This window comes from Crinia signifera, chromosome 3 (genome assembly GCF_055691185.1).
Source record: "Crinia signifera chromosome 3, ASM5569118v1, whole genome shotgun sequence".
NCBI classification, from domain to species: Eukaryota; Metazoa; Chordata; class Amphibia; order Anura; family Myobatrachidae; genus Crinia; species Crinia signifera.
This window is the reverse complement of record NC_139219.1, coordinates 260,573,403-260,587,519: the sequence shown is the minus strand read 5'-3', so window position 1 is coordinate 260,587,519 and position 14,117 is coordinate 260,573,403. Positions and strand designations below refer to the sequence as shown.

Here is a 14,117-nt window from a genome sequence, read left to right as displayed (position 1 = left end):
ACACACCTGGCAATTCTAGCAAGAATTGCTGCGGATATGGTCGCTGGGAACACGCTCCTGCGACCGGCCCTGTAGTGGTCGCTGGTCCCAGTAGAGAACCTCATTTTCTTCAGCGACCATTGCTGGTTGCTGATGAAAACGGGACACTGGGCGATACGCTTGCTGAGCTATATATCGCTGATAAAGCTTATCGCCCAGTGTGTGTAACTGGTCTTCAAGGTACCCGAAAAGTCCAGGTTTTAAGGATAACCATGTTTGGAATCTGGTAACTTAATTAGTACCTCCGTCAATCTCATTTATCCATCTGTACTGAGCCATGGCTATACTTAAAACCTGAACTGTTACGGAATCTCTGCCATAGCATATAAGGTTTTAATTGTTTTTTCCTTTATAATGATAAGTGCTAGTGTGGATTCTCTGGCTGTTTAGAAGTTCTTACAATTGAAGGAGCGGTGGGGGGTAGTTTAGGTGAATTAAAATAAATGAAAATTTGGTACTTGTTTCCTAGCACGGCCACAAATCTTGGCCATCGGGGGTAATTTTAGTGGCCTGCGACGCGACCGACGCGATGCCCCCGATTTTTCCATTGAAATGCATTGAAAACAGTGAAAAATCGGGTCGGTCGCGTCGTGTGCGCCTAAAAATGCTTAAATGGTCCACCCGCGATGGCCGCGATTTCCCCATAGGGAACAATGTTAAATGCCTCAATTTACCCGCGATGACCCCGATTTCCCATAGGAAACAATGTTAAATGTGTCAATTTTCCCAAATCATCATAGGGAAGAATGGTAAATGGGCCAGAAAGCCCCAAAACCCCCCCTGACCAGTGACATGTCCCCCTAAAAGTAGTTTACGCCACCACGTGATTAACGTGAACCCGAAGCGTAGCGAGCCCGCGAGGGGCGGCGGTACGCGTCCTACGACCTTTTCATACCCCTACTATCCACTAGGGCGTGGAGTGAGAATAGAATAGTGTGGCGAGCGCAGCAAGCCACCGAGCCCGAAGCGTGGCGAGCGGACGCGGATACCTTCACAGGTAAACGCGTCCCTTCGCGGCCTTCACAGGTATCCGCGTCCCCTTGCGGGGCACGGTGGCTCGCTGCGCTCGCCACACTATTCTATTCTCACTCCACGCCCTAGTGGATAGTAGGGGTATGAAAAGGTCGTAGGACGCGTACCGCCGCCCCTCGCGGGCTCGCTACGCTCGCCACGCTTCGGGTTCACGTTGATCACGTGGTGGCGTAAACTACTTTTGGGGGGACATTTCAATGTTCAAGGGTGTTTTTGGCCCTTTTACCATTGTTCCTATGATAATTTGGGTAAATTGAGCCATTTCACATTGTTTCCTATGGGAAATCGTGGTCATCGCGGGTAAATTGAGGCATTTAACATTGTTCTCTATGGGGAAATCGCGGGCATCGCGTCTGGCCCATCGCACCCGATTTTTTTGCGCATGCGATGCCCGCGATGGTCCCGATTTTACCCCCGATGACCGCGATTTTGATCGTTGTGGCCGTGCTAGGAAACAAGTACCGAAATTTTTTATTTTTTACATAACAGACTAAACTAAAAAGGGGATTTTTGTAAGAACTTACCGTTCGAATCCCTTTCTCTGAGTCCATCCTGGTGACACAGATCAACTATGGGATGTAGGGTCCGCAGGAGCCAATCCCACGAGCGGAGGGAACGCCACAGTTGCAGAGACTCTAGATCTGTCCACAAGAGCAAGGACTCCCTTGTCTCCTGAGGCAGCGACAGACGTTCCTGCTTCATGGTCTTTGAATTTCCTGACCAACATGAGAGAATGTTCCACTGAAATGTTCTTGAGTGAAATCTTGCAAACTGCAGTGTCTTGAAGGTTGCCACCATCTTGCCTAGCCGTTTTACTCCCTGCCAAACTGTTGGATTTGGAGACTGCAAGATCAACAGAACCAGGTGCCGAATGTCCACTGCTTTGGACTCTGGAAGATGTAGGTGTGTGTTCAAAATCACCCCCCAGAAACTGAAGTCTCTGTGTTGGTGTTAAATGAGATTTTTGGAGATTTAACAACCACCCATGGTCCTGGAAGAACCGTGTCACAATGACCAGATGTTCCTGTTCCTTTTAGCCTGAGGGCCGCTGCCATGACAGCCATCACCTTTGTGAAGACCCTCTGTACTGTTGCCAGGCCAAAAGGAAGAGCCTGGACCTGTAAATGAGTCTCTCCTAATGCGAAACGCAGTAAAGACTGATGTTCCCTGCAGATAGGCACATGCAGATAAGCATCTTGGATGTCCACTGATGCTAGAAATTCCCCCAATTTTATATGCTTAAAAGCACAGATCAAAGAGACTCCATGCGAAAATGGTCCACCCAAAGATGCAGATTTAAAGACTTCAAATTTAGAATGGGTTTGGGGACCAAGAAGAGAATGGAATAAAATCCTCTTTCTCTCTTCCTGAGTTACCAGGACCACCACTCCCCTCTCGAAGGGACGTTGCCGCCCCCAAGAGCGCTTTCCGCAGGCGAGCTTCCCGCGGTAAGGGTGTTTAGGAGAAACCTATTTGGGGAAGCCCCCTGAGATTTATTCTGTAACCCTCTGAAATGATGGAAAGAACCCAAGGGTCCATGGTGGAGATGTTCCACTGGTCCCGAAACTGCAGGAGGCAAACCCCCACTCTGAACCCAGAACGGGGAGTCTCCGCCCTGTCATGCGGAGGACATCCTTGCTTTTGGCGAAGACCCTGAAACGGGATCTGGGTGCCCTTCCGTTACTGGCTGGTAACTTTACTCTAACTGCCTGTCCTCTGTTAGACACACCCCCTCGAAAGGAGAAATTAAAGGACGGCTTAAAGCCCTAAACTTGGACACTGAATGTCTTGATGTGGTGGGAAGGAAGGTGCTCTTTCCCCCCCCCCCCCCCGTGGCCTGCTTTAAAATGGACTCGAGTTCTGTCCCAAAAAGCAGTTCTCCCTTAAAGGCCAAGGCCTCGAGAGATTTCTTAGATTCGCTGTCCATTTCCCAAGCTTTAAGTCAGAGAGCTCTTCTTGCTGTTACAGAAGTGGCCGACACTTGACGCCATCTTGGCGCCTTTTTTCCCCAGCCTCACATACATACTCTGCTGCATACTGAAGCTTTTCAGCCAATGCAAAGGCCTCAGAGTCAGGATGAAGTTGATTACCTAAGGCTTCAGCCCATTTAATCATAGCCTTGGATACCCATGCAGAGGCAATAATAGGGCGTAGGGTAATCCCACTCCTTCAAGCACTGCCTTAAGGCATTCTTCAATTTTCTTGTCTACCGGATGTTAAAATGCAGCACCCCGCTGAGCAGGTAAAGCTGTGGATTTAAACAACCTGGCTACAGGTGCATCCACCAAAGGAATTTTCTCCCATAATTTTACATGTTTCTCTGGCATAGGGTACATGTTAGCAAACCTTTTAGGCATGAGAAGCCTCTTGTCAGGAGTTTTCCATGCTTCCCCCAGTAAGGATATCATGCCCTGATCCGAGAGAAACGTCACAGAATTGCTGTGTATTTTCTTAACACAATGAGCAGGTACCTTATCCTCTTCTGAAAGATTTAAAGTCTGCTTGACTGCCAGGATTAAATCCTCAATACCTGGAACAGAAGATTCAACCTCTTCCTTCTGGTCCCAAAAGACATCCTCCGACATCCTCATAAGAATCTAAGTTCAACAGGGGAGGTGTAGATAAGGGGTGTCTGGGTGAAGCAACCTCAGGGGTTTTGGCAAATTGTTCCATAAATACATTAATTTTATGAACACTGTGCAGTGTCCTGCATGACCTGCAACAAGGCTGGGTCCACTTGAGATGGGGTAATAGAGCCCACAGAGGGTTGAGAAGGGGAAAGGGGGCCAGGAGATTCCACCAGGTCATCTCTCTGCCTATTCAAAGCCTTAACCAAAGCATTCAACGACCTCCCCAATGCAGCCACCCACGCAGGTTCAGACTGCTCAGACCTCTGGGATTGAGCCCCACTAGGCACAGACTTACATGGGGCACAAATCCCCACTGATCTATATGTTCAATGGCTAATTTAAAACCACAAAATCTGCAGTTAATTAACATGGCTGGTGCTCCTTTCCCCCAGAGCAGCAGCACTACACCTTTCTGTCATACCTATAGATTGTAAGCTTGCGAGCAGGGCCCTCCTACATTTTGACTGTCTGTAAATACCCTGTTTGTTGTATCACGGTCGCTATATAAGAAACTGTAACTAATTACACATGGTGCACAATGTCAGGCAGTTGTACAGAATAAAGTAGCAGTGTACTTATCGGTCTGCTTGCTGCAATGGATCCTCAGCAATCAGCGGGGAAAGTGCTGCCCAGGAGAAACTTCCCTCTGTACTGCAATGCAATCCTCCTTCAGCTCCGCAGTCTGGAGAGAAAGGGCACCAGAACAGAGGGCAGGAAGAGACCAAGTCCCTGCTTCAGTGGGGAAGGAAGCCTAATGGCGCCTTTTCCCCCTTCAGCCGCTCCTTCATGGGACCACTTGGCCCTGCGCTGGACTCCTGTAATAGGCTTCAACTCCTTTTCAGGAAAAATGAAAATGGCGTCCGCCATAGCGGGGGTCCATCCCCCAGGACTCCCCCTCCCCCCAAGCAGGGAGCTGGATCAGGACGCCCCCGGGACCCAGGAAAACCTCTCAGTAATGGAGGTTGAAGCGCGGTGCAGGAGACGCAGCTGTATCTCTTTGCACACGCTCAGGACGCGCTTCTGTCGGCCTCTGCTGCACTCTGTGTGTATAATCTTCCTGTGGAAAAAACACACTGGACACCTGCACTAACCTAGTGAATATTAAGAAAATAAACACCTAGCTTCTCTACACAAAATTTACAGTCAGCAGCAGCCAGTCAGCACAGCACCCACTCCGGTGGGCACCTAAAACAAACTGAGGAATTCTGGGATGAAGATGGGAGGAGCATGCCTCTCAAAAGAAGTCAGCATAGGTGCCTAGCTCCTGCTGACCCTCCTACATTCCATGGTTGAGCTGTCGCCAGGTGTCCATGGTTGAGCTGTGTCGCCACGTAAGATAAATTACTGGCTTTTCTTACATTCATTAAACCTTTGTACACTTGTCTTGTGTTATTTCTCTTGCTACGCATGACCCTCATCTTCACGGCTTAGTATAAATGCTTACAATGCAGAGAGGAGTTTGACGCACTTTTTATTTTTTTTATTTGAGCATTGATGTTTGGAATTCATTGGGTGGCCTTTCTTTAGGTGGGACTCCTGCCATCAAACAGCCCATGGAATTCCAGGAATGCTGGCCTTTATCCACAAGCTCCTATTTAAACACTTTCCTGGAACCATTTTACCATTTCTCAGCGTTGCTTGGGAATAATAATGCACAACCAAAACATGTAATTCTTCTGTGCAATTAAGAAGATGAAATGTTTTAGTGTTCTCCTTACAAAAATAAAATCTGTTCCCAGTATCTAGCGAGGAAGTCTATTAAACACATGGCTGTCGCATCTTAAAGGGGCTGTAGTCCTGGCATTATATTTGCTTAAAACCTATCTATATTATATAAAGAAAATTGGTCTGTAGATGAAATTACAAAAATGTGTATGTCCTCTAAACCTTGTGCTTGGATGGTGTATAGCTGGGTACACACTGTGCAATATGGAGTCCGGGTGGGTGGAAAGGACCGGTATATCGCTCAGTGTGTACCAGTGATATGCATGCTCCTGCAGTCGAATGCGGGGCCACAAGGTTTGTAGTGCTGCACATCACTCCTTGCCTAGTGACACCATTCATGATAATGAAGGACGGTGCAGTGATTGTTCCTTTCTTCATTAACATCGCTGCAGTGTACCTGTGTAATCCACGCTGACTAGGGAAACAGACAGGGGTGCAGAGGGGTCGGTAGGTCACACTGAGAATGACAGGTGCTGGAAGATTATCTTCTGACAGCTGCTCAATGGGCATTTCTGCAATGTGACCATGTCATGTTGGCATGCCAGCAAGTGGTTAAACAAGTCTAATAAAACTATGGACTGTGCATTATGTAAAATGCCACCTTCAGCTCCTTTAGGACATGTTTATTATGCCCCACTTTTACTCTGAAAATGTTAATCGGTTATTGCAATAAGTTATGTTTCCATGTACTAAAAATGTCTTCTAGGGATATGGGTTCACATTTGCAAGCAGCTGTTATCGGAGAGGTGGTCTTTGGATTGCTCTACTGAGAGTGTTGCAGTAATGCGGACCACATTATTTATTTTATTTATTTACAGTTTCTTATACAGCACAGCAAATTCTGGTGCGATTTACAATAGGAAACAGTGATAAAACAAACTGAGTAGTAACAAACCTGCCATAGAGGTAGGAGGACCCTGCTCTCACGCTTACAATCTATAGACAGTTCTTAGACAGATTCTTACAATCTATAGACAGATCTTTTTACAGTTTCCTCTGTAAAGGTAATCTATAAATACCGTAGGTCAAAATCTATTTGGAATAGATCTAAGGCATATCCGTCTATCAGGACAGTTGGCTGATAATTTCCATCGAGCAGATGAGGGATTTGATACCCCTAGAATTACAGGGGAACACATAGCAGGATGGTCAGTTAGCTCTGTGCAGACCAGTGTTCTCTGATGAGAATATTGGAGATATGACTAGATTTTAACTGCATGCAGTCATGGTGTAGTCAGGTTCTAGTGGTATAGTGGCAGTCATGGTATAGTCAGCTCCCCCTTAGTCTGCTGTTACTGATGGAGTAACATACAGTTGGGAGGCTACTGGAGGTCCTCTAGGTTTGCCCCCATGTATTGTTAGGAGAATGCAAAGCTCCTTACTATGAAGAAGGGCTATTTCTCCTACCTGACATTCATCACACTAGTATAACACATACCACTACTAGATATGAGGATCTATTTGTAACTAAAATCCTCATAATCTCTGATAAACTATATTACTATAGAAGTTGTGGAGTAATAGTGGGTACACATGGTGTGATTTTGCTTGCGATTCGATATAGAATCGTATTTGATTTGACTATATTGTACAGATCTGTACTATATAACTACACGTGAGCATGCATTGGGATTAAATCTGCATTGAATGAAGAAAAAACATTCCATGCACATTGAAATTTTCTGTTATAAGCAAAATCGAATAGAAAAATAGTGCATATCTCACTGTGTACCCTCTAGATCTTACGCTGTTTGTTTGTAGTCACGTATTTGTTCTAATGGTGTGAATACACGGTGAGATTCCTTAGCTATTTGACTAATAGTGCATACAAACGGTTCAATTCAGTTTTCATTTTGATTAGATTTGGCCTATTCAACCTGTTGTGCAGTTTTTCTACTCCTTTTTGATTTTCACTATTTTCCATTTGATTTACTATTCGATGTGCATTCGATTTTGCTATTCCATTTAATCTCGGTGTTCCTGATCCTTCAGGCAGGAGATTGAAATTGAATCTGGATCCAATTGAATGCAGCAGCGAACACATTTAATTTGCACTATACATTCGATTTTCACTATCGATTTATTAGATTTCCATTAGAGTGTCTTGCCTGGCATTTTTTTTTCTATTCGATTTCCTTTACGCAGGAGCCCGCATTGAGTTCGAATCTCCATCAAATGCTATTTAAAGCATTCACTGTGATTTGTATTCGATTTTGCTTATAGAATAGAAAAATTTGAAACAGTGTGTACCTTCTATTAGATTTGATTGCTGTGCAATCTTATGTGCTATTTTCATACAATTAATACTATTTACGTTCAATCTGAACTATATATTCAATGCTGCACTATCTATTTGTCTTTTCGATTTCAGCTGAACGGTAGCACGCATTGGCATCGAATCGGAATTGAAAGCTTAAAACCTTGTTCAATGTCTATGCCAGGCATGTCCAACGTTGGCCTTCCAGATGTTGTGAAACTACACATCCCAGTATGCTTTGCCACAGTTTTGCTATTAGAGAATGCTAAAACTATTGCAAGAATTCTGGGATGTGTAGTTTCAAAACATCTGGAGGGCCAACGTTGGACATGCCTGGTCTATGCGATACTGATTCGATTTGGGCTATATAGTCAAAATTGAATGGTAAATCTTACAGTGTGTACACACCAAAACCTCTTAAGTGCATCTTGTTTCCCACTTAGCCATTGCTGTCAGAATGGGAGGGGTGAGGTTTTATCACAGTGCCAATGGTGCACTTTATCCCAAAGGGCAACCTATGCATAATGTTTATATAAACGTGTGAGTTCATTACTTCAGAACCACATAAATGTTGTCATAGTTAAAAGCAGCCTCTGGATTTACATTTCAGCTCATTTGAGAAAATGCTAATTTCCGCCCAGTTGGCAGCACTAGGCTGTAAGGAAGGTAATGCTAACCAAATTCCAGAAGCTGTCTGACTGGTGTAATTCCCACTCGCGTGTTGCTATGTGACCTCATGTAGTGTAAATAGCAACTTCTCCCGACACACTATCACTGTGTCATGTCCTAGTACCGTGCAGATCTGCTACAGAGAGAAAAGTAAATGAGCTGCAAATGTTAAAGGGATAAATGATAAATGTGTATGTGTTCATGAGGAAATAGATTTATGGCTGCCAGAACTGGTCTATCCGAATGCAGATGCCATAAATATCCAATGAAAGGAAAAGTGTGTCATGGCAGCGGAGTTGTTTCTGTGTAGGCTAGTAACTATTCAACAACATACATCTCATTACATTTTCAATGACCTTAAGAGGAGAACCAAGGTTTGAGAGTAATTTACTAGCCCCTCTTGCAGTGCTTCTGCCCTTTCTTTTAAATGGAATTAAATTACCTTTTTGTATGTGTTATGGTGTGTACACACTTGTACAATCATGACTATTCCAATTTAGTCTATCTGCTTACAATTTAGACTATATAGTGCAGATCTGCACTATATAGTCTATGCAGCCAAGACTTTCTGGCTGCGATACGGCAGCGCGCATCGGGATCGCAAGGGTTAAAACCTGTTCGATCTGCATGAGATCCAAATGAGATTTTGACTATCGTCAAACTCTAATGCACATTGTACAAGTGTGTACACATCTTAAGATTCAGCATGGATCACTCCACAATTTGAAAATCAAGTGATTGGCGAATGACTTCTCATACATACCATATGCATTGTGCTTGTGTAGGGAGAAATAGCAACTGGACTTGTACATGGGTTATCAATGACTAAAAGGAAGCCAGCATATGAGGTGGAACTAGAAAACTTGCTTACACCCCCCCCCCCCTTCCCCCCCCGCAAAACAGTTACTGGTGCCCTCATTCATTCATTCATTCATTCATTCATTCATACCAAACGACCACTTCTGACAATATTGGACTGCTGCACCGGCGAATCGATATTGCTAAGGCCCCTACGCACGATGTAGGGGCATTTTCTAAGCGGTCTAGTGAGGTTGCTTAAAAAATACCCCTAAATCGCTACATGTGTAGGCCCCTTAAGCCAGACAGGTGAAGCAGATAACAAGGGGTTGGTGGGAGATAACCACACGGAAGGAGTCTGGATCACTAGTCAGTGGAGACCACATCAGGAGGCTCTGGGATAGTGTTAGTGAATGCCAAATCAGATGCAACCCTGTTGGTTCTGAATTACCACTATCCATCCCAGTGACCGCCAGCCACCTGTGTGGGTGACAGCTGGGAGGTATCACAGGAGTTGTTGGGTGATCTCTTGTCCCCTTCTCACACATCACAAGATGGCAGAAGGACCCATAATCCTGCCAAGTTATAGAGTGTATTGAGGGCACCCAGAGGGTGGGGGATCACCTGGCTGATGTTCGCCTGGGTCTACAGTTAGAAAATAAGTAGACCGGGTGATGCTCACCTGCACACTTTGCCAGTGCTCCTTCATGCACTGCCATTGCAGCCACAGTGCTCAGTATAACAATAAATGCATACCTGGACCTGGAAGACCTCCTTCTGCTTGCAACCACTGTGCAACTCGATTGGCTTGTTTAAATGACTGGCGAAATGCTGACACATTTCTGGTACGGAGGGAGCGCTATCACACACACACACCTGTTTCCATGACAAGGCCTGGGCAGGATGATGCATCCCTTGTCAGCCAAGTGCTGGCGGGTGTTCCTGTGCCCAGACAAAAATAAACTGCTTCCAGAGCAGCCTAACCAGCAGTGCGTCCTCTTCTCTCAGCAACCTCTCAACCTTAGGCCCTCTTCTCCTTCTGAAGGCTCAGCTGTGGGGAGCTTCTCTGCCTATAAGTAGGCGGCAGTACCTGCACCTGCCTGCAGCATCACAGACCTGGTGCTCCCTGCAGACTCTGATGGCGCTGGCTCCCCCAATCCGCCACGAGGTCTAAGGGCCCATTGTTAATCCACTCTGTGAAAACCTGATGTTTTCTGGGAGTGTCTGAAAAAATGCACAAGGCATTTTTGAGGAGGGTCAGTGGATGGACTGTCCTGGTCAGCAGGAGCTGCTGATTGGTGGGTGTGGGCGTGGCGGTGATATGTACGGCCTGCTCATTCTCTCTGCCCCCAGTGGCGCCATCTTGGAATGCTCTGTTGACATTGGCCCTGTCCAGCCAGTGCCATGGACCCCTCCTCTCCTGTGCCTCTGAGTTGCTCTATATTTCTCTTGTGGTGGGAGACATACAGCACATTTGGAGACTGTGCTTCTGCTATGGGGAAGCTATTTTGGAACCTCCTGGGACACAACATCCACTGGAGCCTCCCCTCTCCTTGGAGGGATAAATGTGGCATTACAGCCTGTTATCTGACACCTGGTCTGACTCCTGCATTTCTACCTCTTCTCCCTGCTTGGCTGTCTCTTCTACCTCCTGAATTGCTTGACAAGATGTTGTGCCATATGGATTATCTATGAAATTGTGCTGGGACAATTTGCTGACTGCAACATAACATTCAGTTGGCCTAATACTTATCTGGATGTTCAATTCTCCTTGCTTATTAGTTGGTGAACCTTGGTGGTGTGCTAACCACCACCTTGCTATTTTTGACCTTTCTCTGGAGTATTACGCAACTACTGTACCACTATTGCTATGGCTGATCCTATACGGCTGCTGCTTAAGGCGATTTATGCTTCTACTCAGAAGATTATTGCTAAACTTAAAAATGTGGTTTCTACGTTTTTGCATCCTGTGAACATGCCTTGTACACTGCCGGAGTCCCCGAATCTCATCGATATATACTGCCACAATGAGAAGTTCTTCTGTAGTCCCAGATGCCGGTGCGTAACTCCTTTTTGGTTTCATTCTACCATAATGGAATGTCTCCTCCTGACCCTGATGATATTTCACTTCTTATTAGATGGTCCCGTCCAGATATTTGCTGTGTGACTTATGCGGAACATTAATTCGATTGGTATAGATTAGCTACTATGAAGATGGTTTTATCCTGATACCGACGTGGGTAACAAATTACCACTAGTTTACTGCCTCCTTTAGTCCTTATTTGGGTGGTTGTGGAGGGAGGGGTTAATTAGGTTAGTATAGTTTAAGGGGCAATATGGGGATCCAGGTATGTCTGAGTTGGGGGTGGGTTATACAGGGAGGGGGTTTCTAGGGAGGTTTTGTTTGGAGTTGTATTTTTGTTTTCCATATATTTCCTCTCATCTTGGTTAATTTTGTAGCTTGCTATAGCGGTAGATTATTATATCCAATGCTTTACCCTTTTCATTCCTATTGTGTTGTGCGAGCCAACGTGCCTAAAGCGTGGCGAACGGACGCGGTCTCATAAGAAAAACGGGAGCCCAGATATTACATAAGTACCTATTATTCTTCTAAGAATACAATTTTAAAGTTGTGCCAAATGTCTTTACTATATTTTCTACTGTGCTGAAATATTGTTCTGTTGTATACATACCGATGGTGCCTTACTCTTATTTTGTTATGTTTGTTTGTAAAACTCCAATAAAAAATTGTGTTAAAAAAAAAATACCGCCTGTCTGCACGTCGGCTCAAAAAAATTGAAACGATGTCAACCTTAATGGTGTCAACCAAACTACGTTTCCCAGTGTTACATCTTTGGGTATATTGCTGTATAAAACAATTGGTGGGTAACAAAGTTAATGGCCTGTACAGCGATACATTGTATTGACTTCTATGCAGTCTCCTATGTATGACCACATTAACCTTGCGGTTCCGTTTGGTGTCTGTTGGTTTGTATAGAGCTTTTAAATCTGTCGCCAAGGATGAAATGCAATTTCAAAGACACAACGGCTGGAAATTATTTGACAATCATTGTACATCCAACAAGCCCTATAATCACTTGTGTAAGTGTGAGGAAGGTAACTGGCCTTTCTTCTTCATACTGTAGGTGTTGAATGCGCAGAGGGCAGGATACAAGGCTGCTCTCATTTACAATGTGGACTCTGATGACCTCATCAGCATGGGATCCAATGATGGTACGTATGTAATTTTCTCACCTAGCAATTTTCTCTTGAGCAATGATGCTTTAAAAAAAACTGCATGTGAAGCCAAGCAAAGGGGAAAAGCCTTTTTTTTTTATTTTTTTTACTTTTTTTTAGCCTAAATAATAGAAAAGGTACAGAATATTGCATAATTAATGGATTTCTGCATATTTCTTCCATATATTTCAGCTCACGATCTGTGCTAGTAGAAACTGCTATTTTTAAAATAAGCTGGATGTTCCCTCTGTGCTGAATGTTCTTATGTGTTTCAGTTGACATTCTAAAGAAAATTGACATTCCATCAGTGTTTATCGGGGAGTCTTCAGCACGGATTTTGCAGGAAGAATTCACCTGGGAGAAAGGGTAGGATATTGTCTCTTCAGCGTTCCTGTACACATAAACCAAAGACTTTTATATCTGCGTGTACATCCTACTCGCCTTGCATTAAATGCAGTTCTCAAAGCAGAGTTGTTTACTAATATAGCAAACCATTTGTGGTGGTGGAAGAAAGGGTCAGCCATTTTAAAAGTTGCAAAGGTGGTATTTGTCAGGCTGATTTCTGTATAGAGAAGACTTTTTTCCATGTCTGTCATCAGGACTTTATATAGCATTGTCCTGACTCCTGTCCTATGGCATCTTCCATATTCTGCAAAATAAGTGACCATCTTACATAAGAAACTGAGGCAAAGTATACAAAATATAAAAAGGGAACTGATCTAGATCTTATCATCAATCTAGTAATGAAACCAGTTTACCAGATCTATTGTGCGGTAACACACTGCAGTTGTTCCTTTGTAAATATAAAAAAAGCACGAAAAAATTGAGCTGCCACAGGTGCAATACACAGGGTATGCCAAGCCCAAAATGTATGTGATATACATGTAGAAAGTGGTTAAGTCCTTAGCATTAGGTGTTCCTAGAATACTTTTGTACCGGACCTGTTACCATTTTCTTCTAACCAATGATCTCCTTTGCTATTCTTTCTTCATAGTGCATATCTTGTGCTAATCCCTGAAGTCACCCTGCCTTTGGAGTACTACTTGATACCATTCCTGATTATAGTTGGGATTTGTCTGGTGCTAATTGTCATTTTTATGGTACGTATTAAAGTTATGGGCATAATGTTGGAAGGATGGAAGCAATGTGCATTACAGAACTCTATATAGCAGTGTGTATTCACTCTCCTTACCTACATGCGCGCACACATTATTAATGATGATGCAGCGGCTACATAACAACTTTCCAGGGGAGGAGATGGGTATACTCCACTTACTTTTAAATTGTTGCGTTCACTTTCCCTTTAATTTCCGCTGGGATTATACATTTGGAGCATATCCTGAAAACCCCACTGAAATGATAGGAGTGGGGGCAACTGTGTGCAGCTTGTGTTCTGGATGCATGTGCACATGCAGTCATGTTTGTATGCACACATGTAAACGCAGCCCCAGGGCATAAGGACCCTAAAGTTGAATGTTGACCCTGTATGAATGGTAATGAAAGCACTTTACATGCAATCTACTTAAACAGTATGTTTAATTAGCATTTAATGGGGTCTTTATTGTGGTAAAGGAATTAGCATGCCGAGATGATGTAACCATCCCAAGTTTAGTGTTACTCGCGCTGTACAGGTTTCATATATGTATATGTATGTTTTATGTTCTTGTACTGGCAATAATCGTGATTCTTACTTGCCGTTCACAATGGCTAAACCATATTGTGTGGTTAAT

General features: G+C 44.2%; 1 protein-coding gene across 2 annotated transcripts in view; it reads left to right on the top strand.

Annotated features, from left to right (window-relative positions):
• The window catches only part of RNF13 (ring finger protein 13), a 58,786-nt gene that overhangs the window by 40,336 nt on the left and 4,333 nt on the right, over positions 1 to 14,117 (top strand). For both annotated transcript variants that reach the window (XM_083177967.1, XM_083177968.1), the window contains 3 exons: positions 12,297 to 12,384; positions 12,663 to 12,753; positions 13,382 to 13,487. In XM_083177967.1, the coding sequence (XP_083034093.1) occupies positions 12,297 to 12,384; positions 12,663 to 12,753; positions 13,382 to 13,487 (285 nt within the window). The remainder of the gene's footprint in view (positions 1 to 12,296; positions 12,385 to 12,662; positions 12,754 to 13,381; positions 13,488 to 14,117) is intronic.